Raw genomic sequence first — 25115 nt, 5'->3', positions numbered from 1 at the left:
TCATTTTTGTCATTTTTTTCATTTTTGTCATTTTTGTCATTTATGTAGTTTTTGTCATTTTTGCCTTTTTTGTCATTTTTGTCATTTTTGTCATTTTTGTCATTTTTGTTATTATTGTCATTTTTGTCATTTTTGCAATTTCTGTCATTTTTGTAATTTTTGTCATTTTTGTCACTTTTGTCTTTTTTTTTCATTTTTGTATTTTACGTCATTTTTGTCATTTTTGTCCTTTTTGTCATTTTTGTCTTTTTTGTCATTTTTATCACTTTTGTCATTTTTGTCATTTTTGTCATTTTTGTCATTTTTGTCATTTTTGTTATTTTTGTCATTTTTGGCATTTTTGTAATTTTTGTCATTTTTGTCATTTTTGTCATTTTTGTAATTTTTGTAATTTTTGTCATTTTTTTCATTTTTGTCATTTTTGTCATTTTTGCCATTTTTGTCATTTTTGTCATGTTTCGCATTTTTTATTTTATTATTCATTTCTATTTTGAAGTCAATTTTTAAAATTGTTTTAAAAATTCAGAAGATGTCAGGAAGTTTGAAACTTAATATTTTAATCCATAAGTATTTTTTTATTTGGACAAGTTTGTAAATTGATATCATTTGAAAATTCCAAAATAGCTCATATTCTCATATTTCATCGCAGTCAATGTTTTCTAATTTTTTAAATGTTTGAATATTTCAACAGTTTTTAAATTTTTCAACAATTAAATCTAAGAGAGTTTGATATGATGACATTTGTAGAAAACAACTGTTGAACATTCATTCAATTAAGTCAAAAGCTCGACTTCAAACCAAGCCTGATCAATCGGATAATCAATTTTCCACACCTGCAGTTACCCGTAAAATCACTAATTTTAACGGCTAATTTGCTGGGCAATAAGGTAGGTCTAACTTAATTTGCACCATGCAGCCCCATCAGCTCCTTAGCTCAGTTCGTGATTAGTTGCCGTAATTAATCGACTATCTACTAGTCACTCAGCTCAGCTGGGAGCGGGAACGGTGAAAGTAGAATCGATTGTACCTATGTATACTGTGAGAAAATCTGGGTGGGAATATAAAAAAAATTAACAAGTGTGTACTATGTTGTTAAATGTTATGGACGCTAAGTTAAGCTAAGTTTTGTTGAACAATGATGCTGAAAACGGCGAGAACCTTGAAATAGAGTAAGATTAGAAAGCAATCAATGATTATCTCAGAATGTAATACAAAACAAAAACACAACTGATAGGAAAATTTGAGTACAAACAGCACATGCTGTTTATTGGGAGAGTTGTTTACTCTCTCAGTAACAAGTTAAAAGAGAATTGAGCACCAGGAGAAAGAGAGTTGAGCAAATGGAATGGCTGCCAATCCTTCCGTTGTAAATTATGAGTTTGTTTTCCTCAACAAAATCAATATTTCAAACTGATCATTAATATCTTATTGTGCTTAGAGATTTTAAGTTTTAAAACCAATCAAGATTTCCAATGATTTTTTAGCGGCGAAAGAAGGGACTGTTTATCAATATCTACTTGAAATTAGTTCAAAAAGAGTACGAGAAACGAGTTTGCTAAAAAAAAATAAGCAGTTTCACACTTCATCCCTGCCCGACATTCAAAATCAACAAAACTCTCTCTCGCGAGAGGATCCGTTCAAGAAAAAATGCACCGATCCAGCGTTCGCTAAGAAGTATATTTACGATCGCCGAGCCGGCGATCGAGTGCAGTTTTCAAGCGGATTTCGGTGCGTCAAGAAGTGGTTTTTCGGAAAGCGAGTGATCGGGCGTGCACAATCTAATCTGGGGTGCTCTTCTTGTCCAGAATTAAGATAAGCCGGCGAAGAAAGCGAATATAAGTGATAAGGATTCCAGTGAGTGGCAATCCATTTGTGCTCTTCGCTGTTGGTCTTCGTGATAAGTAGCAGTTAAGCGCACAGCTGGTTCCTGGTTCTGGAACTTTTCTACTTGAAACGAAAAAAAAAACTCAAATCATGAGGAATTTACTAATCGATCAGGTAAGTTTTCTCTACCGGTGAAATCTTTTCAACCTTTGGAAAATTTTGAAAACCTATTTTTAGTCCTGACTGTTGCAATTGTGCATCCACTTCTGTCTCAATATGGTCCCGAGTGACGATCTTCGATGATCGGTTACTAATCACTTCCTGCCAAAATATCTACTTCTGAACAACTTTTAAACTTTAACCATCGCCGTGGGATACATACCAAATTGTTGAAAACGCGTGGAACAGGCTAAAATCGAGTGGGTGGAAAAACATTTTTCCCACCCTGTTGAAGCTGGTCGTGGGGCACTTTTCCACACCATATCGTTGTTCTATACCCTCCTAGGCAGAGAGGATTCTTTTTCAATTTTTGGCTGCCGTTGTTTGGTTTCCTGGTAAATATTCCGACGACTCGATGAGTTTTTGGGCAGGCCAACGAATTATTTTTAGAGTATTTTTTGGCAGAATTTTTTTCATTTCGTGTTGTTTTCCCTACTGAATCAGCAGTGACTTGCGGCCGGTTCCTTACGGCAAACATAACGTTCACTGACCGGAACGTTTTGCACACCTTGATACTTATTTTTTTGGCTCATATCTACCTTACAAACAAGAAGCGGCTGCTGATGTTTTGCTTTGCGTTCACGGGAAAATTTAATTGTGTTTGTTTTTTTTTGTCGTTCATTCGAAGTCTACCTACATATCTACTTGTTTCTTGGAATGTGAAACATGACAATTTCGCGTCGATAAAAAATTAACTATGCGCTCTCAAGTGTCGGATTTCGAATTGGTTTGTTGAAGCATAATTGGGAGGCAGTTGAACCAGTCGTATAAGAAAAGGAAGGCATTAGAAGTCTTGAATGAACTCATTTTGAAAAGTAGGTCCAATGAACTTTAAAACATATTTTAATTATATTTATTAAGTATGAGTTTAATTTGTGAGAGGTTTTCAGCCTGAGTCTGGTTTTTTCTTAGAAAATAGTACTGAGCGTCACGTACGTAGTAGGGTGTGAAATGACGTTGTTGACAGAAGCTCCGAAAAAATCTAAAAATTTGGAGACAAGTATGCAAATTTTGAAGCATTATGAAGATTATGATTTTTAGAAGCATGGAAGTGCAAAACTGATGAGTTCGTTTCATGTTATAGTGGAAAGCGATTCCTCTTCTTTTTCTTTTACCAACATAGCCAAAACTTATAAGCATCCTGGAAAATGAAAGACTGGTTCCTTCATTTTTCTTTTCAACGTAATCTCTGTTACGTTTGAATATGCATTGCAAAGATCACCACGGCCGGGCCAACCATGTGGTAAATACCGCAAAAGATACTGGAAAAAGTGGAGGAGTAAAGGGTGGAGTTCCCTACCAAACGATTCATATAGACCATATAAATTACACAATAAATTCATATAAAGGTTAGATCTCACCAAATGGGTTTTCGTCAACTTTGCTGATTCGGAATAGTACATCTTAAATTGGCAGGAGCCAGGCTGATGCTTTTTTGATGTCGAAACCTACTGCAAACGAAGTTTTAAAGCTGATTCTTTTCATCCCAAATGCTATAGTTTTTTTTTGCTACAGGACACTTCACAACTTTGTACACGTTTGTGGATATTTCAAAACTGGATACGATACTGGTTCTTCCTTATTTAAATTTTTTCCTTTATCATCTAGAATCAGGGTTACTGATAATCGCTTCGTTTGCTTCAAAATTTCCAATCGTTACGACGCAACCTCAGTTACGACGCTGTTAAGCATCGACTCCCGAACGAATCAAAACATACAACATAAGAACGCCGTCTTAGTGAGAACCATGTACTATGAATTTTTGTTCTGTTTGTGTTGCCTAGCGTTCCTTGTTGATTTTCTCCTTCCGATTTTTAGTCATTGTTTACTCCAGCAATCATTCGCTTCGCTACTGAAGGAATTCGTTTGCGAGTTGATTCGGCGCGAGTTGATGACGATGGTTGATTCATGTTAAAAATCAGACCTTTAAGGAAGAATGCTACTAAGGATCAATTCCTGGGATAAAGACTAAGACCGATATTTTGTAAAATAATTTTCACACCTTGAGAGGAAAATAAGGCAATTTTGGCATAAATTTGGTTTTTGGGCATCTCTTGCGTTCCAAGAATTAACTCGCTTTCCATCATGAAGCGTTCGCGGCGAAGCATGATCGTCAGCGAGTCGAGTAGATGTCGAAGAATTCGACGCCGTCTACATGCAATGTTTTCATTAGAAGCGAATGATGATTGTTTGATGGTTACCGATAGTAACTCAGAAAATTACGGATCACTAAAGAGGGGAAGAAAAACAAACTAGATTTGCGTCGTTCGATGCTGAAAAGCGTCGTTTCTAAAGAAAACAGACTTTCTATGTTGAGGAGTAAACTCGTTGGTGACTAGGATCGGGGTGAAAAACCATTCTGAGCGAAGATCAGCAACCTTGTCTAGAATGACTTTTTCACAGAGCGAGTCAACGCCTACTGGGCTGGGATTTTCTCAAAGCGCTATGCTAAAAATAATTTGCAAAGCGATTTGAACAATAAACAGTAAGTGTTAGGTATATTTTTCTTTTAAATTGAGAAAAATAGTTTAGTTGACTAATTGAAAACATCACTTTTCCTTAGAAAATACAGATTGACAAAAAAGTTAAAACATCAGTTAAATTAGAAAATTTGTCAAAAATTTGGTGTTTTGTATTTTAATAACCCAACGATGCCAAAATGTGTCACGTTATCTTTTGAAACACAATTTCTTGAATTTTTTAATCATCTTTCGGTATGAAAAGTCCGGAAAAAAATAAATTTCTCTAATGCATAAAAAAATAAAATTTTGTCATGACCTTAAACAAATTGAAAAAGTTAACTTAAAGTTCAAATTGTAGCTCCTAAATTCAGCTCGTTAACGTACAAACTGGATTTTTTCTAGTTACGTTACAAGGTTTCCAAACATATAAATTTTGTATAGTTCGGTTGAGAAATAAGAGGCTTGGGCGTAGGAAAAGGGAGTGAAGGGGTAATTTAAATTTAATTTTACAACCGTTTTTTGAATAATTTTCTCTCTCGTTGAAATTTAGTCTCGAATATATATATATATATATATATATATATATATATATATATATATATATATATATATATATATATATATATATATATATATATATATATATATATATATATATATATATATATATATATATATATATATATATATATATATATATATATATATATATATATATATATATATATATATATATATATATATATATATATATATATATATATATATATATATATATTTGTCTTTATTATAGAGATTTTCAACTTTTGTTGGTTCGTCTCTTTAGTCTCGAATATTGAATTTCAATAATATTAGAATTAGCTTGTCAGATTGCCAAGTTTTTTCCCTATTTGTTCCACTTTTCTTTTGCAAAATCAAACAAAAAATTGCAAAATTTGCAATCTTATTTGAATTTTTTTTTAGATATTTTAGATATGCCTTGAGGAAGGCCAAAAACAAAGACCGAAATGTCGGGCAAATTGTAAATTTTGTTTTTGCTTTGTTTTTACAGAAATGCCAATTGAAATAGAAAAAAAGGAGCTTTAGAATCATGTATTTGAGCTCAAATTTGTGTTGAAAATTTTTTTCAAATATAAAATGAATGTACATATTTTTTTTGGGAGTTTGAAATATTGACGGATGTGTGACAGCTCAGATACCTGCGGGAAGTATCTGGAAGGCTCAGGTCAGAATCATTACGGATTTTGTGGTTTCTAAATTTAATTTCAATTTAAAAATTAAATGTTTTTTCACTTTTTTGTCTTTTTTGTCATTTTCGGCATTTTAGACATTTGAGTCATTTTTGTCATTTTTGTCGTTTTTGTCATTTTTGTGATTTTTTCCATTTTTGAAATTTTAGTTATATTTGTCATTTCGGTCATTTTTGTATTTTTTTTACGTTTTTGTCATTTCTGTGAATTTTGTCATTTGTATCAAATTTGTCATTTTTGTTATTTTTATTATGTGTGTCATTTTCATCATTTATTATCGTTATTGTCATATTATATCATTTATGTCATCTTTGCTATTTTTTGCCATTTTTGTCATTTTATCATATTTTGTCATTTTTGTCATTCCTAAAGTTTTTTATTTTTCTCATTTTTGTCATTTTCGTCAATTTTGCCTTTATGTAATTTTTTTTCATTTTTGTGAGTTTTGCCTTTTACGCCATTTAAGTCAATTTTGTCATTTTTGTCATTTTTGGCATTTTTGTCATTATTGCCATTTTTGTCAGTTTGTTATTTTTGTCAGTTGGTTTTTTTTTCTTATTTTTGTCGTATTTGTTATTTTTGCCATTTTTGTCATGTTTGTCATTTTTGCCATTTTTGTCATTTCTGTCATTTTTGTCATTTTTGTTATTTTTGTCATTTTTGTCGTTTTTGCCATTTTTGTCATGTTTGTCATTTTTGTCATGTTTGTCATTTTTGTCATTTTTGTCGTTTTTGCCATATTCGTCATTTTTGTTATTTTTGTCATTTTTGTCGTTTCTGTCATTGCTGTCATTTCTATCACTTCTGTCATTTCTGTCATTTTTGTCATTTTTGTAATTTTTGTCACTTTTGAAATTTTTGGTCATACTTGTTATTTTTGTGATTTTTTGTAAGTTTTTGCCATTTCTGTCATTTTGTTATTTTTGTCATTTTTGTCAGTTTGGTTTTTTTTTTCATTTTTGTCATTTTTGTAATTTTCGTCGTTTTTGTCATTTTTATCATTTTTGTCATTTTTGTCAATGTTGTAATTTTTGTATTTTTGTAGTTGTTGCCTTTTTAGTCATTTTTGTCATTGTTGTCATTCTTGTCATTTTTGTCAGTTTGGTTATTTTTGTCATTTTTGTAGTTTTTGTCGTTTGCGTTATTTTAGATATTTTTGTCATTTTTGTCATTTTGCCATTTTTGCCATTTTTGTCATCTTTGTCATCATTGTCATTTTCCTGATTTTTGTCTTTTTGTACTTTTTGTCATTTTTGTCATACAGTTGTGGGTTGTTTTCGCCGGTTTTGTGAATTTTGTAGTTTTTGCCATTCCTGTCATTTTGTCATTATGTTATTTCTGTAATTTTTATCATTTTTGTGATCTTTTTTATTTTTGCCATATTTGTTTTTTTTTTGTTTTTGTCGTATTTTTATTTTTGTCATTTTTATCATTTTTGTCAGTATCGGCATTTTTGTCATTTTCGTCTCTTTTTTCATTTTTGTCGTTTTTGTCATTTTTAACATTCTTGTTATTTTTGTCATTTTTCGTTATTTTTGTCATTTTTCGTTATTTTTGTCATTTTTGCCATTTTTTACATTTTTTTTACCTTTTTTTTATTTTTTATCATTTTGGCCTTTTATGTCATTTTTGTCATTTTAGTCATTTTTGTCATTTTTTGTCATTTTTTGTCATTTTTGTAATTTTTGTCATACAGTTGTCGACTGATAAGCGATTTTCTGTTGTAATTATATTATCCAACACCAAAAAAAATTAACAGCTTTCAACGATCGTAAATTAAATTGAAAGCTAATTGAAATCAGACGAAGTTAACAATAACGAAAGAAAACCCACAACTGGATGGCCAACGAGCTGCGTCCAACCAGATCCATCAGATATTTGGATAGTCAAAAGGGGGACTAATTAAACAAGTGAAAAATTTGCAGATCATCCAATCGAGAAATGAAAAAAAAAGGGGGGAAACAGACGTTAGCAAAAGACATTGCAACTTCCCACTGATATTATGACCAAGGGGGGGTTGTTTGCCAAAATTGACAGCACCAGGTGACTTACCTGTGTCATGTGATGCTGGGAAGGTGTGTCAAGTTGTTTTTTTATTTATTTTTTTTACAAAAATCAAGCGACATGTCTTTGGAATTCACCGGCTTCGAATACATCTTCAGCTGAAGGAGGATTTAAAAGAAAAGAAACGTTTCTAATTCGTTTCTCAAAAAATTGGCACTCCCTAACATTTTGATTTTTGACCATTACAGGTAAAGTGCTATTTTAAAATCACAATTTTTTCCGGCACGTCAGTGGTCGAAAGGCCGACATTCACAAAATAAAATCAAAAACGAACGGTCAAAAAAACACCAACAAGAAATAAGTCATTACATATTTTAACTAAAATCAGTGGCGCCCGGCAGTCAAAGTTTCCAGTCGGCTGATCGATGCCTTACACTTATGTATGGGCCTCTCTACCTGGTACCTGTTGTTGGAATCGGCCATATAAAGTCATGTTGAAGCCCCCATACAATGACCGGGTCTGCTCGGAGACCTTTTACGGAAACTGGCTTCGGTTGTTTCGAGTTGTTTTCATTATTTCCCCCCTCTTCGCTCTACTCGAACCTATGCAACGGTAAAGGTTGATTTGTGACGACGTTGCGCTGTGTTTATCGCGAAACGCTCGTCTTAATTGAAGTTTAAGTGACTGCTGCCGTGTAGCTTTAGAGCTAAAGTCAGGTAGCTATCAGCTGATTGAAAGGTCTCAAGGACCTTTTGCCGATTTTTTGAAACTAGTATAATAACTAATACAAGGAGTGTATTTGATAAAAATGCAACTCTTTGATTTGAAAATAACTTCTAAATGCATGGATGGGAATTGATAAAATTTTCACCTACACAGAAAATTTATTTGCTGGTCCAGCAATTCAAATTGCTGGAAATCAGCAATCCAGATAGCTGGAAACCAGCTATTTGTTTCAAAACAACCGGCTGTATTTAATATCGAGTTTATATTTCAATTTAAAATTTAATATTGAATACTGGCTGAATTTAACAATTATATTCTCCCATTATTTCAATACGGGATGTAGGTATTTATTTTCAGAAACATGATTTTTTTATCAATATTCCAACACTGGCTGTGGAGTGGCAGCTTTGTGCCAAAGTGTTAACCAACCGCTACCTGAAATAGAGTTTCGATTATCATTTTTTCATAAAATATATACCTATCCAATAAAAACTCTCCCTTGACTTGATGGCTTTTTTTTTTTTTTTTGTTTCGATCATAGTCGTTTTACCATCTTTATGGCATTCGCGACTTTATCAACGTTACAGTTGGCGGATCGTTATTGAAAAACTTATCCGGTATAACTGTGTTCGATGTTTACTCTTGGGCTCGAACTCGCGGACATCGGCTCATGAGACAACAGACTTGCCAACTGAGCTATATCACAAGCCACACTTGATGTCTGTTTGCTAGAGTTTAGAGGAAAATAAGAAAAATTGTTTTAATATTATCTAAGTTCATTATATTAAGGCTATGATCATTTAGTATCCGGGCAGTTACAAACGTGTGTATTTTAAAAACTATTCATTTGATCGAAAAACTTCCTATGGAGGAAATGAAGGTGTTAATATGACATTTAATGTAAAAATATAAATAAAAATATTTATAAGTGATTTAAATCAATACGATAACTTTTTCATAAAATCTCTTTTTTATCTTTGCACACTTTTTTCAGTCATGTATTGATTTTTTTTTTACCATAGAAGCAAAACCTTTGCAAAAACATGATATTTGACACAAACCAGAAATTCGAATCTGATTGGAACCTTTTCATGAGTAGGCATCTCGAAGAATTTGATCTCTTAAATCCGGTTTTAACATTTTTTTTTTTGTCCATCAGAACACATCTGTCATATTGCGTAAAAACCGGATGCACAGATTGTGATCTCTGGAACGGATCATTATTAGTTATATACTTGGTGTCTTCTAGTCAGGCAACACTTTTTGCCTGCCGGAAATAGATTTTTTGCACTATTTGAGGAGTCTGCATTCAGTTATCCCCAATAACCATAGACTTTTTACCATATTTAAGATCAAAGGTACCACTCTGATGCTTGGTTTGAACTTCGTGTGGATCCTAGAGTGTCTACTTGTACTTCTTAACCATTTGTTCCGAAAAAAAAATCAGAAAAAATCAACAGTTCATGAGCTTTCAAGTCAACAATGAAGAATTTTCGAGGCGCAAAATGCGTAAATAAATTTAAAAGGAGCAAATTTGTGCAAAATTATTTTTACCATGTCTTTTTGCATCGTAAATATCTCAAACATACGTTAAGTTAAAAATCTATCAAAAATAGGCAAGATAGTCGTTTTCATAACAAACACAACGCTACTAAAGTTTTGCATATCCGAGCTCTATTAACGTAACTATCACCGAAAGCCTTAAAATTTGAAAACCGATTGCTGATTTGACAGCAAACATGACAAGAACAAAACCGAATACTGCAAAATCCAGCAATAAGAAAACCGATTGCTGGTTTCCCGCATAAAATTTGGATTGTTGAACGTTTCCAGCAAGTTTTTTGCTGGAAATAGAGACAAAAATTTACTGTGTAGTAATGTAATGTATACGTGTACAAAATTTGATGACAATTTGTCAAACGGTTTTAAAGATAGTATCCAATACAGAAGCTCATGTACAATTTTTTTGGCCAGGATCAAGTAAATTCCAGGAAAGTCCCAGTGAGAGACCCAGAAATAACTGAAAATCAACTACTTAACCCAAGTTCGTATGGTAAATCGTTTAAAAAGTACTAAAGGGTCTAACAGAGAGCTAAAATTGCAATAAAAGTGTAGATTATTGATCCCATTAAGCTAAGGAATGTGAGAAGATTTGCCGAACGCAATTCGAAAATTTCAACAGGGGAAGTGGCAAAAAAGATAAATTTTTCTGACTGGTTTGTCTAGCTGATTGATAATCAGGCTTTTATTTCTACTAGGTAGAAAACTGCTCACGGGTAAAATAAACAAAATACTGTTGCCAAATCGTGCGCAAAATATTTGGACCGTTAGTGGTGTCATATTTTGAAATATTTCATAATGGGCAGCAAAATGAACTAGTTAGCAGGCATCCAGCCAGAAACTTTTCGTTGACAAGTCTCGTATGTTTAGCTTAGCTTAGCTGGATTGACTACTCATATCCACCTTGAACTATGGAACCCGAAATACTTTATCATAAATTTCTACCTCAATAGTACGGTTTATTTATATATCATTAAGTGATTCAATTATTGCTTAGACATTACTTTTAAAGCATTTCGAACTCCAATGTCGCAGGCGTGGCTCAGTAGAACGAATTCCACATCGCCAATGGTTGCTACTCCGTGATTGACCGAGGCCATCAGTTTTGTTCAAAGGTCAAAAGAATGGTGCTTGGGATTAGCAGCTCATCTTCAATGCACAAAACAGATGCTCTCTCTTTGAACATCAATAACGGCGCCGGCCACGTCCTAGTAGTCAATGGATAGATTGGAAAAAGAAGAAAGGGATGAAAGATCAATTTTATGCTTTAGGACCGAGGTTACCTCTGCATCCTAGCAAAATAATTTAAGATTGGAGGTTTGGGAGAAAAGGATATGAGCAGGATACACTTTTGACTAGTGTAATGATGTGAAAAACAAAATCCTATACACTGTGCTACGCTCCTGTTTTTTTTTACTAACGACACTCGAAAGTTTGAAAATACATCATGTTCTTATACTATTAACTTCCAGTATTGAAGTATCAACTTAAAAAAAAAAGATATCATTTTTAAAAAATATGATCATTAAACAATCTTGACTGTATTTTTTCCTTTAACCATTTACATATTAAATTTCAACATCATGTATAAAATATGTATCAGATAATCTTTGTAAAAATTTTGTCAAAACTTTTCCATTATGAAAATATTAGTATTATGTTTCCAAAATAATTAATGATCAGAATCCAGGATTTATGATCCTACCAAAATTGGAATTCCTATGAAAACTACAACTTTCTGGAGATTTTTAACTTCCTGAAATAACATCGATTAATTGTTTAGTTTATTTAAGGCTAATTTTGTGAAAAAAGGTATCTAGTTTTACAATAATGTAAAAATGGCAATTAAAGGCAATTAAAAAATATAACGATTTCTTAGGCCGTTAATCAGAAACTCAAACTACACTATACGATCAACTCAATTCAATTAAACGACGAAAATGAAAGTCAAAGTTCTCCATTTCCACTAAAACGCTAAAATTGTTTCATTGTGAACTGTGTCTTTTCAAATTCTGACCTGACTTATAGCGTTTTCGTCTAATTTCCTTTGGCACGGGGCACACTTTTTCCTAATAACAAACATATAACGTATGCATCTTCCCGGGCGGCGATTTTGTTTGTTTATGAAATTTGCTACTGCCTCCGTGTCAGTAGAAAATATACGAAAACGCTTTAAAAGACTAAAAATTCAAAAAGTACTTAGCTTTGTGCTATCCGCTTTTCTAATGGAGAGCATTCCTTGAGGAAAATCGTCCAATTCAGGGATCGGGAACCTAACAGGCAGGAATAATCAAGTTTCGATAGCCCCAAATTCCTCCATCATTTCCTTGCTGAAAATACCGTCCAGTTCCGTCAAGTTTCTTATTGCTGCAATAGTCATTTTCGGTATCACGAATCGAAAATTAGAGACCTTGATCACGATTATTCCTGATAAATCTTGAAATTTTCGGAGCCTCTGTCAAAGACGTCCTTCTTGTAGCGCTGACTACTTAGATCTCCTCTTTTCGTTGACAAGTCTCGTATGTTTTCCGGAGATAAACCAGGAGATAAAATTTAAAAAAAATGATTACTGGTACTTAAAGAGGCCGACGATCTGTGGAAGCTGTAACACAGTTTTATAACGATTTACACGATGAATGGCTAAATATACGAAGAAGACTGCCTCCAAATGCAACCGTTTTCCCTGCAAGCACTTCAATAAGTCCCAAAAAGTTTATACTCTGTTTTGGTTGGATATGGATTTCGTGAAATCCTGCCATTACGCGAAAAGTGTGGTGGAGTGATAAAAAATCAAATATGTTGGTTTTGTGCCGAAGAAGGACAATTGGAATGAATTTGTCATTACTCCGACCAAGTTAAAAAAAAATTGAGTGATTTTGAAGGTCAAACTTCAGGAACCAGAAAAAATTATCAAAAATAGCCTTGATTTGGAAGAAGATGTGTTTAATATTATGCATTACAGATGGAGCACGTGGTGCAAAAAAATTTAAACTCGAAAAAAACTTCTTCACTGGACGCTCTGTCTCAAAAAAACACTTGACAAAACTTCACAAAAATTTGCACATCTAAGCATTAGAATACTAGGCAGCTTCGTTTAAAATTATATCAATGCATTCAAAAGTTATTCACGAAACATTTATTTCCCAGTTTTCTGTCCCTATTTACCCCATTTCACGGTATCGATTTTCTTTAGGAAAAGTTTGTTGAACCATTCTAAAACCATCCTTTTGAAAACAAAAATGATCCATACAAAACTTGTAAAAATTCACTGAACACACTGAAGTTATAAGACAGCTCCAGTTTCTATCAGTTCAGTGACTGAAGCTGGAATTATCTGATAACATGGCATCATTTTCCCGCGGAATCGATTGATAACTCCATCAAAACAGTGGGTAATTAACTGTTCGATTTTCAATTTTGTCAAAATTTTCTTATTCTCAGCACTTGAAGTTGATTTTTCATTAAACTTGTTTATTTATGGCGATCTTCAAATTTAAGTCTTTAATTGGAAAATTGAAATTCTTTAACTTTAAGAAAAAAATAATTCACTTAGACGGGAAGTCGCACAACTTAAAATGTCTGAAAAATGTTTCTTGGAAGAAGCCTTCACTCAAACTATTTAGAGAGATTCCTTTATCATATTTGTCTAAAATGCCTTCTTCTCAACCTTTAATTCAAAATTTATGTCAAGAATCGAAAGATTAAATAAGCAAAACCACTGTTTCCAAACTTGAAGATGACCTGCTGCAACTCTGAGGATTGAATGGGCAACACTTTTGGACGATTAAAGATTTAAAATTCCACTGTATTACCGCACCAACACCGTAATGAACTTAATTATTTTCAAATGATTATCCTTCTCATTTGCAATAATCTTCGTTTGCAGTTAACACGAATGTAGCTAGAGTTCAATCCCGGGATTTCCCAACCGGGAACTGCCGGGAATTTTAAAATTTCGGGAATTTCCGAATCACGGGAAACGCTTAAATTCCCCGGATATTCCAGAACCCAATAGCTGAAACTTAGATGGAAAAATGGATCAGATCCAGGAAATGATTTTTCTACCTTGAATTATGGCTTAGACTTAAAGTTTTTTTTTTAAACACTGTTTAATACATATAAAAAAAAAGTAAGTTTTTTCCGAAACCAAACACTTCCAATAAAGAAACACTACGAGAAGAATTGGAATGTTCTACTTTCCAATACTCATCATTGAAAAACTCCGTTTCGCAAACTGTTGACAGTAGCAAAATCATCCAAGAAATGACACTTTTTGGAAAAAAATGGATAGTTATTTGAAAATTTACGAGATTTTATGAGAATAACCTGAAGTTAAATCAACCAATTTCCATCGATAGTGAAAAATCTGTCTCAAATTTTTCAAATTTTTGCAACAAGTACCTAGCAGTTATTTTTGTCGCTTTGCTTTTGAATTCATATTCTATTCTTTTTCCTAGGTTAATCAGTGTAGGATTAACCTGATTTATTTTTTTCACGAAAAAAGGGCATGACAATAAATTATTATTGTTTTAACAGAATAAAAATGAGAAAAAAATCGCTCAAATATCAAATTGGTCTGATTAACCGACGAGTGAGAAGGTAAAAAATTTTGTTTCTTGAAAATCATCATTATACAAAAAAAAATTTAAGCCTTTAGGAAAGTTTTTAATTAAAGAAGTTTACAAATTCCATCAAACAGAACAGAGCCTTATATATAAAACAATAGTTTTGTTGTATGGTTCCGGCATGAATTTTTATTTCAAACGATTTCAACTCTTTTCAAAAACTGATCAGTTCTTTGTCGAAAAGTAAAAAAATGCTGCAGCGAATTTCTATTTGCCTCACCTAGGATTTCACCGTCAAGCATGAATTATCAATGAAGTTAAAGAAAAATGTTGGTGAAAATAACTTCGTTTACCTGTAGCTTACATATTTATACAAAAAAAGATTTTTTCAATGGTTTTAACTTTTTTGAATACTGTCAAAAAGATTTAAAAAAAATCAATTATTTTTTTGGGGTTTTGTAATTCCTAATTGGATGTTTAAGGCATTGAAATAGTTTGAAATGTTTTGCAATATTTCTACTTGAAAATGTAACAATACCAGATGCAGTAGAGTGTAAAAATCTTCTTTTTTAATTTTCCCGAAAAAAGGAGCAAAACCTGTATGAAAACCTGAAGTTCGGGAACTACGTATATAAAAGTTTTCCGTTTCATAATAAAATTATCATCTTCTAAAATAAATCATCAAAAATGTGTCAAGAGCACGCGTTATATAAAGGTAACCATAAATCAGCAACATAGACAAACAGACGTGACAAGTGTGACATATTCTGTTGCATTCGCTCATTGACGGTGGAGCAATCTGATTCACCCTTTTTCAAATTGAGAAATGGAGAGCTGAAAGTACAGTTCAAATAATAAAAATGACACCTTACATTAAAAATACGACACTGATAGTCCTTCCCGTTTTGTCTATGTTAACGGCTTCCGTTCTATAAATTTAGTGACCCATCTTTCGAAATGTTTGCCTACGTCGTTTGTCGTTTTGCGAACCGGTGTTTTTTTCTGGTTCGGGTGCATCATCATCATGTCTCATGCGCTACATCGTTACCCGAAAGGCTTATATCTTTTTTCTTTTTAACTTTTCCGTTCATAATGCCCATCGTCCCTTGCAGTATGTTGTTCGCGCTGTAACTGCAACTTGCACTTGCAAAATCAACGCGAAACTGACGCATGGTGCCGGTTTTCATCGCCAAATATAGGCGGCGATCTGCAAGATTTATCTGAAACGTACCCACCTATATAGAGACGAATAAATCAGGAGAAGAGCAGAGGTAAGTTAGGGTGGCCAGAAGGGGTGTCGATCGAGAGAAGGTGGCCGAAAAGATTCGTGGCGCTAAAAATAGATAGAAACGATCGCGCTCACGCCTCTCGACCCTTTTTTGGACCCAAACACACCGAACACGAAGCGATGGATTGCAGATTCACCTGTTTCAGATGGGAAAAACGCATTCAAGAGAGTGAGAGAGCGTGGGATTTTCCGAGTTTTCCTCGGAAATCCTAGAATGAGTATTCGAAAGGTCGCAGATGATTTAATTACCTGGCGATTTTTATGGGTTTTTCCGCTTTTGACCATGACCGGAACCGGTGCTTTGCAATAAAAACGCAAATTAATTTTGTCACCTTTGAAAAGCCGTTAACATTTTTTCTTAATTGACGAAAAATCGGACGATAGCAGTTTTTTCAAAGAGAATCATTCGTATGTTGATCGTTAGATGGGAAAAAACGGACTGTAAAAATTTCTAAACCACAACAACGTACGCGCTGTTTCATTTTCCGATCTCGTTTTTATCTCGTGACGAATCGGTCAAAATCAGACACCGAACCAACAATCATGCAATTGCGGGAGAGGAAAAAATCTTAAGAATTTCCCGAGAGCCGCCGTTCATATGTTTTTTTTTAAATTCATATGAGATTATCGGGTAGTTAGCCTGTGGCTTCCTTGAACCTGAAAACAAACGATCAGCTGTTTTGTTTTTTTTTCTCTTCAGATGCGACAGCGAGACTTGATCTTATTCGGTCCGATGAACTAATTTCTTCGAGACCGTTCCGTTGATGATTCATGGGGTGGCAGTTTGACTCATGGAGTACCTTCTCGTATATTCAAGTATTATTTACGATTTATTTAGCAAGATGAATAAACTGGTGTTTTCATCTTAAATTCTTAAATTTTGAATGATGAAGCACGTGAAAATAGGAATGCCTGTTCGCGAAAAACGTAAACGAATACCGATTCCAAATGAAGGTCGATCTACTTTTAGAGACCATGTTTAGGAAAAAAAAGGATGAGGCAGCAAGTGGCATTTATTCAATCCACAAACGTTCAGCTAATTTTATTAACCAACAAAAAGCTACTTGAGCAACAGTCCAATCCACTCAGGAGACTTGAAAGGAATCAACATACGAGAATATGTCACCGATTCGAAGCTTTGGCTTGTGGCGCTGACTCGAATTATGACGTAGCTCTTGACACATTTTATGATATTTTTCAAATTCTAGTTCAGTGAGCTGGAATAAAAAAATATAGTGGGTTTTATAGTTCAATTGTCTATCGTAAAGATAGTTTCGGTATAGAATTTTGAAAACGGCGAATGCGTCAACATCACCGTTTCTATAAAAACGCGTTTGAAATTTGACAGCTCCATAATAGGTTGTGTCGTTTTGCAACTTTTTTCGAATTTCAATAACCCTGTATTAAGTCAAAAAAGCTTTCTTTTTGGTCCAAGCGACCAACAGAACTCTTGCAGATTTTTAAAATGAGAATTAGGTGGCCGGGTTCTAATTTGAAATTTTGTATGGAATTCCAATACATGAAGCTTACTGGAACATTATCTAACAGAGCTTTACCGAAGACGGCAAAGCGGTGAGAGTATCGAGAGTATTTTAAGTGACTTAAAACTTTTTCAAACATACCTTGCATGTATAAGCTCTGCTTGAAAATATATCTCAAAAAACTGAAAATTTTGATAAAAAATATTTTTTTTATTTTTAGACCCTTCTAACTTTTTATGGTTAGCTTCTACGATGTTGACGTTTTTAACAAAATTTACAACATATTACACAATCTTACATCTTGCTGAACACATGACAGCTCTAAAATGAAAATTACAAAAAATAATTTTTCTATCTTACTGGTACGTGATTTAATCACTTTTTCCAAAAGCTCATTTTGAAGTACCGTAAACTGGGGGAACTTTGATCTGCGGGGTAACTTTGATCAACATGAAATTTTTGCAGATAATCATCGTTAACTTAGTATAAAGTTAAAATATCTGAAAACTGCTAACTACATTTGAAAGCCTATAAATTGAGTTACAAATAAGCTGAATTTGGTTTTTATTAGGAGATTTTCAATGTTACTTAAAACGTAATTTTAAAATCTCAAAATATCCGGTTTTTTAAAGGTTCACAAACAAACATCTCTCCTGATCAAATCTAAGCATTTAGGAGCAAATGGGTTGTTAAATGTGAAATTTCAACTTTTTTCTTGGTTTAGGTTTAGTTTAGGTGTTACTTTTATGGTCATTTAATGATAATTTTTGGATGTTTTAAAAAACGGTAATTTCCCATGAAAAAGCCCGTATGGAAAAAATGGCTAAAAACCCTATCAAATGGTTAAGTATGAAGAAAACAAGAACATGGGAACAGTGCGAGGACTTAGGTATTTGTATGAAGGTAAAATATCATTTGTTTTTGAGGCCAAAAAAAATTGAAAAATGTTTATAATTTTTGCCCCTAAATGTATGCAGCAACATTGTCCATTTGTTGAGTATATTTGTTTTTGAAAGAAAACGCTGAAAAATTCAATTGAGTTTAAACAAAAAATTACTGTTATCGATAATTAGAGCCTTCTTTGCTAAATGGCATCAAAACAATAAATTTGAAGATGTTGAGATACGTAAAAACCATAGTGATCAAAGTTACCCCGAAGCTCGAAGTCTGGTTTTGTAACAAAGGTTTAATTATCACCACCAATGTCGTCTGAATTTACTGCAATCAATGATCATGTTTAATACTCCTCACCTCAGTAAGTGTTTTAAAGCTTTCAGGTGTTACGAAAAAGCAACCCCTTCCGAAATATTCAAAAATGAATGAAAAAAGTGATCAAAGTTCCCCCAGTTTACGGTACTTCGTAATGTAGGTAAAACGTCCCGAAGACTCTAAAAGTCTAAAATGCTTCGTTTTGGCGTAAAAAATTTTGATCACTTTTTCGTATCGTTTTCCCCTGAGTGCGGCGTGTTTTCAATTTGCGTCATCCGCTGTTTTGAAGCTGCGCTGCTGCCATCTAGAGTAGTACGATGTTGCGTGAGCAACATTCTGGGTGAACGATAAATTATAGACGACTTTACATTGCTTCGAGTTAAATTTTCATAAATCCAAATGATTATGAAAAAAACACTCCTTTGAAAAAATGGAGTTTGTTGTCAATTAAATTTGAATAATTAGTCTGGTAGGAGAGTCAATTCTATCTGATAGTTCCATTTTAAAATAGTCAGTCGGTGACAGAAAAAAACTAACATGAAAATCAATCTTTTCGTCCAATTTCTATACTTTTAATTTTTTCCAATTATCTTTTTTTTTTATCATATCTTTGTATTAAACTTTATGCGCTTGGCTGGTGGTTGTATGAATTTAATTTTCAATAAAATTTCCCAGAAAAATTCAGATCATGAGGTCCGATAAAATTACAAAACATGATATAACCAAAAGCATTAAAGTAAACTTAAATTGTGTAGTAGTCAAGCAAATTTTTTTTTTTCATTTCAACCACCATCAAATATCCAAAATCGCCTCCCAGCTTTAAAATTATTACGCCTGATTGTATGCAGCTGCAGAAGGAAACCTAATAGAAAATAGCAAAAATTTATGTTTTTTCGAATAAAAAATTCTAGCTTACCAATTGTTCGGTCTTTCCCAAATTTTAAAGGAACGTTAATTGACTACTCTTTTAACAAACTGCAATTTAAAATGGGCATTTGGCTTAAGTTTTCATCCAAAAATATGTGATATACTCAGAAAAGTGTTTGGAGTAGTAAAAAATTGACCTTTTTTGTTGTCGATTTGCGATGCTTCACGGCACATACACATTTTTTCCTATAGCTCACAATAATCACTGAACCTTCTATTTTAAATTTGTATCCGTCATTTTCTGAAAATTCTAACAAAATCAAAGAAAATAATAATTTATTACAAGCTATTATTTCCACCCGTTTATTTACATTTTCTTACACACACACACACGACCTGTCAAAAATTAGCTTCGAAATCGCGAATAAGCCGACCAATACTAAACTACACGGAAAGTAAAAAAAAGGTAAAATTTACTTTTTCGCGAGGTGATTTTTTTCCACCCAGCTTTCTCGGTAAATTTTACCATTTTTCGTCACCTAGCAAAAAGGTAATTTTTACCTTTTTTTAAATTCACCTAGCAAAAAGTAAAATTTACCTTTTTCGAATTCACCTACACCCAAAATTCAGCCTCTGTGCCAATGGCGTGTAATCAATTACATAGCATCATTGGTACAAGAAGATAACGCGACCAGTGCTGATTCGATTTGCATCCACTGGCAATAACCTCCTAGAGCGACCGAATTGCGTATGTCTGAAAGAAACAAAATAAAAACGTTTTCACGTCCCTCCCTATCGCATCACAAGACGAAAAAGGATGGAAATAAATATCGGCCAACACCAGGCAGCCAGCGAACCGAGCACTGTGCGTGTGAATGTAGCAAAAGCAACAAAAAAACATTCCTTCAATTCAATTCGCCGGCAAACAACCACGGCTAAGCTGTGCGTGTGTATGTAGCAAAAGCAACAACAAAAACATTCCTTCAATTCACCGGCAAACAAGCACCGGCCAAGCTGCCCGGCTTTAGCAGCTGTATATATGTAGCGTGTGTATGTAATAGCAGGCAGTAAGCAAAGCACAGTTCTCATTCAATGGGTTTCCCGTTTCCTTCACTCCCGTTTCCATCGCAAGACAAATGAATACCTTGAAAGAAGGCCAAACGTCGGGAAGCCACTGTCGTGCGTTTCTTTTGTGATTGGTCGGTGGCAGAATGCCTATGACAAATATCCCTCTTCCAGCATGAAGCTCAATTAGTACACTGGTTAAGGTGTCGGTCTGGCAAGACCATATGGTTGGTGATTTGAGTTCGATCCTCCCTACGGGCGCTGTGGTTTATATTTTTATTTTCTTGTTTCTGGGATGAATTATCCAATAGGAACGAAATCCCATAAAATGTGTTTCTTGTTTCGCTTGAATGTAGTGGTCATGCATCATTTTAGTTGGGAGCCGAGTCCTTATGCCAGTTACGGTTTTTCAAACATGCCGTCTTCGGCACAGTGCACATTTCAGGGCATTATCGGCACAGAAATTTGCTAAATAGGCATTGGATTTTTGCAACCTCTTCTATGGGTGTAGCAAAATAGTAAATAATACCGTTATCCCATTCTCCTATTTAAAAGGTATATGTTAGCTGGTTTGGTTGGTTTTCTTCAATAAAAATAAATCAAAATCAAAATTCGTTCAAGAATTGAAATTTATTAAAGGTAAATAGGGACTTTACCTAATAAATTATGTTTGAATGCATCACGGTGTTAATAAAAAAATATTTTTGAGCCAAGTCTAGGCTTACTTGCTTCGCCAGGCTCGTGGCGATTCGGCTCATTCATGTCCTTTGATTAATCCGGTCAGATCCGGCTTTTCCGGAATGATCTGGGGAATGTTCCGGAATGACGTGGTAAACACTTGGAAGCTCTGTCGGCCAATCTGTAACAAAAGCAAAGTATAATGACGAGAATCAGCACAACTAAAGAAATCTAAGAAAACATTTACCGTTCTGTTTCGATTTTCAAATATTGGGCACGAAGCAAAACTTGTTCCTGAATGACAAAACAACTTAACCTCATTAAACGGGTTCGACAAATTGGTACCTTTTTTCGAGTTGAGTTGTACCGTTTTGTTTAGCTCAATCCAGGTCAACTTCACCTCACTACGAAGTAAGATTTACCTTTTTTGGATTTACCTTTTTTCTCGGTGAATTTTACCTTTTTTCCAGCTAGATTCAGGTAAACGCTGTGAGGTGAGTTTCACCTCAAAGAGGTAGAAGTTACCTTTTTGGCTTTCACGAGCATTCACCTTGCTATTTCGGTAAATTTTACCTTTTTATTATTTTCCCTGTAATTTTTTACTAGTAAGAAAAATCAAAATGGATTAAATGAAAAAAAAAACATTGATTTATTTGCGCTAAATTATTTCTGAGAAATGGTTTTTTTCACTTTTTGATTGCTTTCAAAATAAATTAGCCGTTTTGAAAAATAATACTATTTTCAGCATTTTATGACTGGCGCTTTATATCGAGCGTATGAGCCGTAATGAAACATATCCATAAAAATCGTATTTTAGCGAGTATAGTATGATTTTTCAACATAAAATCAAAGTTTAGAATATGCTCTATCGATGTATCATAAAATATTTTCTTATTCATTTTTCTTCGCCAAGTGACACCTTATTGAAAGTGTCTTTAAATATATGTACATCGAAATGAAGAAAAAACTAAATTGTGGAATTTTTCCAAATCAGAGCCATTTTAATGAAAAATCATACTTGCCATGACAAATCACAGAATTTTAATTGGTACCTAGTATTTTATGGGATTAAAATGTTACAGTTTCTTGAAAACACGAGTGGCGCGTATTAGGCACTTGGGGCGTTATATGAACTTTTCGCCTTGTTGTGAATCAGATGTGGAAGATCCCTTCCATCTAATAAATATGTAACTATCCCTCATTTGCCAGACTACGTTTTCGTACTCTGGGAGATCACGCTTTAAGCGAATCTGAGTTTAAGATATTAAACTTAGAAGACATATATGTATACTATCATTCCTTACCCAATGTGGAAAAGAGCTTTAATGCTATAATCCCTAAACGTATAGGCTTTATGCCACCTTGAATAGATTTTTTTATGGTTTCTCAGGTAAATCATAAAATCTTTGATCCTTAATGGCAATTACTTGGATTAGAAAAGCCATCTGTTGAATTTTTCAACCAAATTGGAAGTATCTTCTGATTTTTTTTTCCGAAAAATCAGATACAGCCTGTTGAGCCACCGCACGCTTACGAAAATGGAGATATCGCTGATTTTACTCTCAATTCTCCGTCATTTTTGAACTAATTCAGAAAAACATACACTTGACTTGAACATTTTGAACAAAATGAGACCGATCTTGTGTGATTTTTTCCAAGGAATCGAATGCAGGCTATTTATTCCTGAAAAATATAATTCCAAAAAAAATACACAAGTTATAATTGAGGCCCGCAGGATCAGAGGGGTGCAAGTGTTTGCGTTAAGTTTACCTAACGATTTTTCATGTTTTATGTACATCTGGTGCAAAACTCACATTTTGTATAATTTTCTTGAACACTTTTTTGATGGAATTGAAACTGCTCGAATTCGAAAAATATATATGAAAAATCGAGCACTTTCACAACTTTGCCCGATCATGATTTTTTTTCTTAATTAATTGAAAAATGTAGAGGAATTAAGGGTAGAATCAACAATAACTCCATTTTTCAAAGCGTGTGGTGGCTCAAACAGCATTCGATTCCTTAGAAAAAATCACACAAGATAGGACTCATTTTGTTCAAAATATTCAAGTCCAAATCCGTTTTCTCTGAACTATTTGGAAAATGTTGGGACTTGAGGGTAAAACAGCCATAACTATCTTTTTTGAAACGTGCCATAACTATCCTTTTTGAAATAACCTCCATTCGATTCGGATTATTTACAGGGGAATTAGGGGATAAAAAGGCTTTTGATCTTGTAGGAATGAAGATATTGAATTTCTTCGCGGTTCATTTTCTAAAAACTAAGTTCAAATTTAAAAAACTATCAGTATTGAGAAAATAATAAATTAGAAAAATACAGAAAATAAAATTTACAACTAAATATGAAGGGAATTTTTAAAACCAATTCTATTTGCAAAATTGACCGAATTGTCAAAATTATTAAAGTCAAAAATGATCAAAATTTTAATAAAAGAAATACAATTGAACAATTTTTCATTTTTTTTAATTTGAAAATGGTCGAAATTATTTAGATTTCAATCTATAACCGTTAAAACTTCATTGAGGAGCTTAGAAAGTTATTTTTTCCTTTAAAATTTAGGTTTTTTACGAAAAACCAATTTTATAAGTATCTTTCTATTTCTTTTCTTCCCATCAGATTCTGGAAGATGGATTCACCGTCATCGATGACTTCCTAAGCGCGGATGAGGTGACTGAAATGTTGGAAGCGGGCCAAAACCTCCACAAAGATGCCCCCAAAGAGGAAAGGAAAGTTTTCAGTGCTGCCGTTGGTACTACAGCTAGCCAAAACAAGGACCGATACTTCATCGAAAGTGGCAACAAAATCCGATATTTTTTCGAGGAAGGTGCTGTGGGAGAAAATGGTGAACTGCTGGTGGATCCCTCGGTGGCACTGAACAAGGTCGGCCACTATTTGCATGTGGATCATCCGGTCTTTTCGAGAGCCACTTTTTCGAACAGGGTAAAGGAAGTTTGCTGGCAGCTGGGATTCCGAAAACCGGCCGTCGCCCAAAGCATGTACATTTTCAAGAACCCGGGCATCGGAGGAGAGGTTAAACCTCACCAGGATGCGACCTATCTGAGTACCGAACCTAGCACCACTATTGGATTCTGGATTCCGCTGGAAGATGCGACTCTGCAAAACGGTTGTCTGCATTTCATCAAGGGGTCCCACAAGAGTGGAGTTCATCGAAGGTTTTTTTTTTTGATTTGCTAAGAGTGAAGGATATATTTTTATAATTTTCTTGAATATTTCAGATACATCCGCAATCCGGATTCCGCTTCCGATGAGCTCCTGGTGTACGATCGACCGGCTCCCCTCTACCCGCAGTCGAACTTTGTGTCAGCCCCGGTGAAGGCCGGATCGTTGGTTTTGATCCACAGCCAGGTTGTGCACCGAAGTGATGCCAACAGATCAACTCGTAGCCGACATGCGTACACCTTCCACGTGATCGAAACCGAGAAGTGTCAGTACTCCCCGGACAACTGGCTGCAGCCGCCAGCAGATCAACCCTTTCCGGTGCTCTACGAACGGGACTAAACTCCTCCGGATGTTTTCTTTTGTTTTTTGTTTTAGCTCGTAAGGACCACTAGGAAGATAGATTTTCCTCTGTAACGTGCGGGTAGGGAATGAATGTGCCATAGATGATTATTTTTTTGCTCATTTACCACTGTTTCAAATATATCTAAATATATACACACACGAAACGTTCAACTGATAAAGGAAAGAAGCTTTTGATTGAGAGATACCTTTGGCGCATTGATGGACAGAAGAGTGGCTGAATTTTAATGGGCAATATTAAACGAATTAATAATGATAAGCGGCAACAGTCGAAATCGCGTGAGGTACCCGCCCAATTCACACCTGTTTACCTTGGTCCCTTGGTTTTTAATTTAGCTCCAAGCCGTTTGGGCA

General features: G+C 34.1%; 1 protein-coding gene across 1 annotated transcript; it reads left to right on the top strand.

The window, feature by feature from the left end:
• The first annotated feature begins 1716 nt into the window (after positions 1 to 1716).
• On the top strand, positions 1717 to 24921 carry LOC129739756 (phytanoyl-CoA dioxygenase domain-containing protein 1). The gene is made up of 3 exons (XM_055731274.1): positions 1717 to 1998; positions 23838 to 24394; positions 24458 to 24921. The coding sequence occupies exons 1-3, from the start codon at positions 1975 to 1977 to the stop codon at positions 24738 to 24740; spliced, it is 864 nt and encodes a 287-aa protein (XP_055587249.1). The 5' UTR covers positions 1717 to 1974; the 3' UTR covers positions 24741 to 24921.
• The last annotated feature ends 194 nt before the right edge of the window (positions 24922 to 25115 follow it).

This window comes from Uranotaenia lowii, chromosome 1, assembly GCF_029784155.1.
Source record: "Uranotaenia lowii strain MFRU-FL chromosome 1, ASM2978415v1, whole genome shotgun sequence".
In the NCBI taxonomy this organism is placed as follows: Eukaryota; Metazoa; Arthropoda; class Insecta; order Diptera; family Culicidae; genus Uranotaenia; species Uranotaenia lowii.
Note: the sequence above shows the minus strand (reverse complement) of the source record. Positions and strands in the feature narration are given on the sequence as shown.